At 36.4% G+C, this 5,177-nt stretch overlaps 1 protein-coding gene across 1 annotated transcript; it reads left to right on the top strand.

Moving 5' to 3' along the window:
- Positions 1 to 820: 820 nt before the first annotated feature.
- On the top strand, positions 821 to 3,636 carry LOC107571216 (ras-related protein Rab-43-like). Its single transcript, XM_016257520.1, has 2 exons — positions 821 to 1,969; positions 3,025 to 3,636. Exons 1-2 carry the CDS (start codon positions 1,900 to 1,902, stop codon positions 3,276 to 3,278), a joined length of 324 nt encoding a protein of 107 aa, XP_016113006.1. The 5' UTR covers positions 821 to 1,899; the 3' UTR covers positions 3,279 to 3,636.
- The last annotated feature ends 1,541 nt before the right edge of the window (positions 3,637 to 5,177 follow it).

Here is a 5,177-nt window from a genome sequence, read left to right as displayed (position 1 = left end):
AATTAAAGTAAATAGTGTAAATGACATCGCTAATGTCACAGAAGAGCACATTGTAACGCAGTGTTACAACGAGCCCCATCTGCGCAACTGGAATTTAAAACTGGTCAGTGTCTTCTGCTAGTAATCAAAGCATTAAAAAATTATCTGAACTGATAAATAACAGATTGGAGATTAAAATAATAGCAGATTTGTCTCATTTTAAATGAATAATAAAAACTGAGATAAAAAATTTACTTAAGCCAGAATTTAAATGTTACTATGGTAAAAATATTTATTCAAACCATGTGTGTTACAACTAACACCCCGTTACTTTGTGCATCGCACTCATCGCAAGTTTATTGTTAAATTGTTAAATGCCCTTACATATCTCTGTCACCATTATAAGTGTTTGATCACCACATTTGCGTGATCATTGCAAAAAATGTGTTTATGCATATATATTCTGTTAATGTATATACTGTATTCTATATATAGTACCAGTCAAATGTTTGGACACACGAATGGGAAAGTGTCCAAACTTTTGACTGGTACTGCACTATAATATACACAAAGAATATCGGCCGATATATCAGTATCTAACCTTTTTTTACTCCATAATATCGGTATCGGTCCCAAAAAACCCATATCAAGCTCTAGTTTTTTCTATTGCTCTTTGTTTTAAAAAAGGTTATAAAAATGTAAATAATTATCGATACCGAACGATATGAAACATTATATCGTTGATACATTTTTTTAGCTATATCACCCAGCCCTACTTAAACCGCATAAACACATTTCATTACACAAAATAATGTTCTTTTTAGCAGCATCATATGACCCCTTTAAAGTTGGCACACTGGACGCTTATGCAATAGCCAAGGTGTTTGTCAAGCTGTAAACAAAGCCTAGATCAAACTGTGGAGTGGAGTCCGTTGAGTCTAATTGGCTTTTATTTATCTTCTGTAATAACCCTTTTGCAACGTTCATAAGCATTAGCCAAAACACAGGTACTCGGTTGTGCTGGATTGGTTTAGGAAAATCTCATGTTTTCTCTCGGTATTTTCTGTCCTGGGTTGTAATTGTTGTCATGTCATGTTTTTGTACCGCTTGAGCTTGAGAAAGCCGCTTTATTTTGCACTTTACACCTTAGTTTTTCATAGATAATGCATACAAAACTGTCAGTCATGTTATATGAATGGAAACATGCAAAACGAAGAATAACTATTTAAGATTCTGCACTATTTCTTGGTCATTAATCAAGTAAGAAAGTTGTGCTGTTGATCAGGCTAAAGGCCCAAATATGACTATGAAAATTGGTGCAAACAAGATTTTCGACAGACGCAGTTTGCTTTGTTTATTGTATTGTTAGTTACTCATCTCTCTCCGCTTCTGATGGCTGGCTTTTCATTCAGAAATGTTTATTCAACATTTCCTTTCGCACTTAGTGTGAAAGCGCCTTAAAGTTCACCCAAAAATTAAAATTAAACTTCATCCTCATGTTGTTCCAAACCCAGTTTAGCACACAAACAGCTTAAAGTCAGCAGACGTATCCGCTGTAGTGATGAGTTATACATGACCAATTCTGTGATCTGCTAACTGGAGATTTAATTAGTGAATCATTGGGGTTTAGCGTATGTGTATCCGGATGTTACTTATAGTAAATGCAACAACGTGTGTGTAGGATAAGTACACCGTATCAAACTTCAGCACAATTACATCATCGCTAAAGACACCTAATGTAGAGTGGCTGCAGTATTTATAAGTGTGATAGTACAGTACAATAGAGGTAAATATGTAGTGGTGTAGTTGCAGATTTGGGATACAGCCGGACAGGAGCGGTTTCGCACGATCACACAGAGTTACTACCGCAGCGCCAACGGAGCCATCATCACTTACGACATCACGAAGAGAGCCTCCTTCATGTCTGTGCCCAGGTGGATGGAGGACGTGAAGAAATACGGAGGGTCCAACATCGTCCCGCTGTTAATCGGTGAGTGCAGAGCTGAGGAGTGAGTGTGTCTGGCATTCCCGTGGTTTCCTTTATCATTTGTAATTGCTTTAAAGAAATAGATCACCCTAAAACGGTTTTCACCCTCAGGTAGAGCTGCATGATTAATATGTGAGCCTGCAGCACAAAAGCAGTGTTGAGTCGCTGGGGGATATTTGTAGCAATAGCCAACAATACATTGTATGGGTCACAATTATACATTTCTCTTTTATGCCAAAAATCATTAGGATATTAAGTAAAGATCATGTTCCATGAAGATATTTTGTAAATGTCCTACCGTAAATATATCAAAACTTAATGTTTGATTAGTAATATGCATTGCTAAGAACTTCATTTGAACAACTTTAAAGATGATTTTCTCAATATTTAGATTTTTTTGCACCCTCAGATTCCAGATTTTCAAATAGTTGTATCTCAGCCAAATATTGTCCTATCCTAACAAACCATACATCACATTTCAAAACATTGACCCTCATGACTGGTTTTGTGCTCCAGGGTCACAGTTGTTAAAAGATCGCGATCTGACACCGAGTCAGAGAGCTAGCCTGTTTTCAGCGGCACTCTATTATTTCTGTCTCACAGTCGTTCATATCACAGAAATACTGGGGTGAAAGTTGATGTCTGTGGTAGCGATCAAAATAGAGCAAATCCCCGTTTGAAAGGAACTGGAGCTTCAAATAACCTTTGTGTGATTGCATTGTTTTGTCACTAGATGGAGAAAAGTCACTTAAAAAATGTACAAACAAAACGATGTATTAAATATATTCAAATGTTTAACAATTCATTCCAATTAGTTAAGCACTTTTAAATAGACTGCAGCAATAATATTTTGTTCAGTTCAGAATCGTGCAGCTCTACTAGAGTTTGTTTCTTCCTCACCTGATGAACAATCTGATGAAGAAACAAACTCATCTCCGTCTCGGATGGCCTGAGAGTGAGAACATTTTCAGCAAAATGTCATTTTTGTGTGAACTATTCCTTTAAATAACTGTTTCTGCAAGGTCTCCTGATTAAATCGCTTTAGTTTTGCATCCCAGGTAATAAATCAGACCTGCTGGACTTGCGTGAAGTTCCGGTTGAGGATGCACAGAGCATGGCTCAGCAGCTGGATTGTGTTGGCGCCATCGAGACTTCAGCCAAGGACTCCAGCAATGTGGAAGAGGCGTTCAACCAGATGACCAGTGAGCTCATCCTGAGACACGGCGGGCCCATGTTCACTGAGACCGTGAGCGACGGCTTTAAACTCAACAGCAAGGATGTGAGCAGTGAGGGCTGGGGATGTGAGTGTTGATGAGCGATAAAAAGCTCGCTCAGCTGCTGTATAGATTGAGTGCTGTCAGGAGGAGACCTTACTAGGAGTAAAAGACTCTCAAAACAGTCAGACGTACCTGTGAAGACATTGGGCATGATTGCCAAGAACAAAATTGTCACACATTTAAAAAAAAATCATAAGCAGACAAAATTATTTTCTAAAAATCTAGGCTTGAAAGGACAAATAAGACGTTGTGTTAAACCGTAAGAAGTTTCCAGTTCTGTCTGTCCACACTGAACGCAAAACTACTGTGCGTCGTGACTAGGGACGGGCGATATGGGCTTTAAAATATATCACGATCATTTCTGATATTTTTGCGATAACGATATCAGTGACGATAATTTAGGGAATCCTGTTTCTTTAGAGAAAAGTATTATCTTTCCTATTTTTACCCCAAATTACTTTACTTTAATCGTTTAATTCATACTGGAAGCCGGAGGGCGCCCTTGCGCAGAAACTCCACACATGCATCACAGAAGTAATGCTCCAAGAAGAAGTATCCAGTGATCGCTGTAGCTGAATAAAACGCAGATAAAGACATTTTAACACAAGACAATAAACATGCGATTGCACAAAATTTATGGTATCTGTGTTCTTCAAGCAATCTTGGGTATTTTTTATAAGGATAAAGTATATTTATAATGCAATGCTAATCGACATAGCCTTTATCACTGTATAGAATGCTATAAAATAGTATGATTTCTGCCTTATTCTGTGATACAAAACCACGTCTGATCACTAATTATTGATCAAAAATTAAAATATCAGGGCTCTACGGATACTTTTCTTTTTAGGAGTGCTTGTGCAAAATTTAGTAAAAATTGTGCAATTTTACTTGTGCGTAAAAATTTAGGAGCATCTTCTAATCCGTAATCAAAAATTCTGATAAAAAAAGTAACCTTCCCATTACGAGGTGATAGTTGACTCCTTAAAGTGATTTATAGGGAATTTTGTTTTTACCTTTGCAATGGCATTAATCTAACTTTATTAAAAGCATGTCAAAATCAAAAAAATATATTTATAAGCTTTTTAACATTTCTAATTAAAACAACAGAATAAAAACACGTAGAATAAGAATAAGTTACCAATCAAATGAAATCAGTATTTTCAGAGATGGCACAGAAGAACACACAAGTGGCTAGTATAAAAGTGTGTATTTTCAGACATTTAATGAGGCTCGGAGGTCGCATGAGTGCAATTAAATTCATAAATTCATGTTGAGGTTAATGTTTTAAATATAACATTTTGAATATAGAAATGATTTAAATAACAGAAAAGATGCTTTAAAAATTAAACTAAAACTGCCAGCAGGTGGCGTCAAGTCACTGATTTTATCACGGAATCATTCATTCAATTGATTCGTTCGAACAGCTGAATCATTCAGGAACGAAGTGAGCGACTGTCTTTATGAATGGGTAACTGAATCATTGACTCACTAGATTCGTTTAAAAACCCAGTTCATTCATAAATGGAACGGAGATGCTCAGCTGTTACTTTAAAAAAAAAACTATTTTTGTTGATGAAATAGAGCAAAATAAGGCAATTGTGTTGTTGTCAGACAATATACGTCACTTAATATTATCTTCTTGTTTAATGAGCTGTTGTATTAAATCAGTATCACATTTGCAAACTCCCTTAATAATCATTAAAAGCTGTAACTCATCTTAGTTTATCCCGATCTCACAAAACTCCATTATAAGCGACGAAGCTCTCTACACTGCACAATGAATCTCTTATTTACACCCCGTCAACACTGTGTTTGTTATAATGAGAGGATATGTCTGTGATGCATTACTCAACGCTGCAGAAACACGTAAGTACGTTAGAACCTTTGAAGCTCCCTCAGCGCAAACACAATAATAATAATGACAATAAACC

This window comes from Sinocyclocheilus grahami, unplaced genomic scaffold (assembly GCF_001515645.1).
Source record: "Sinocyclocheilus grahami isolate Dianchi unplaced genomic scaffold, SAMN03320097.WGS_v1.1 scaffold1566.1, whole genome shotgun sequence".
Classification (NCBI taxonomy): domain Eukaryota; kingdom Metazoa; phylum Chordata; class Actinopteri; order Cypriniformes; family Cyprinidae; genus Sinocyclocheilus; species Sinocyclocheilus grahami.
The sequence above is the reverse complement of the archived record's forward strand: the minus strand, read 5'-3'. Positions and strand labels throughout refer to the sequence as shown.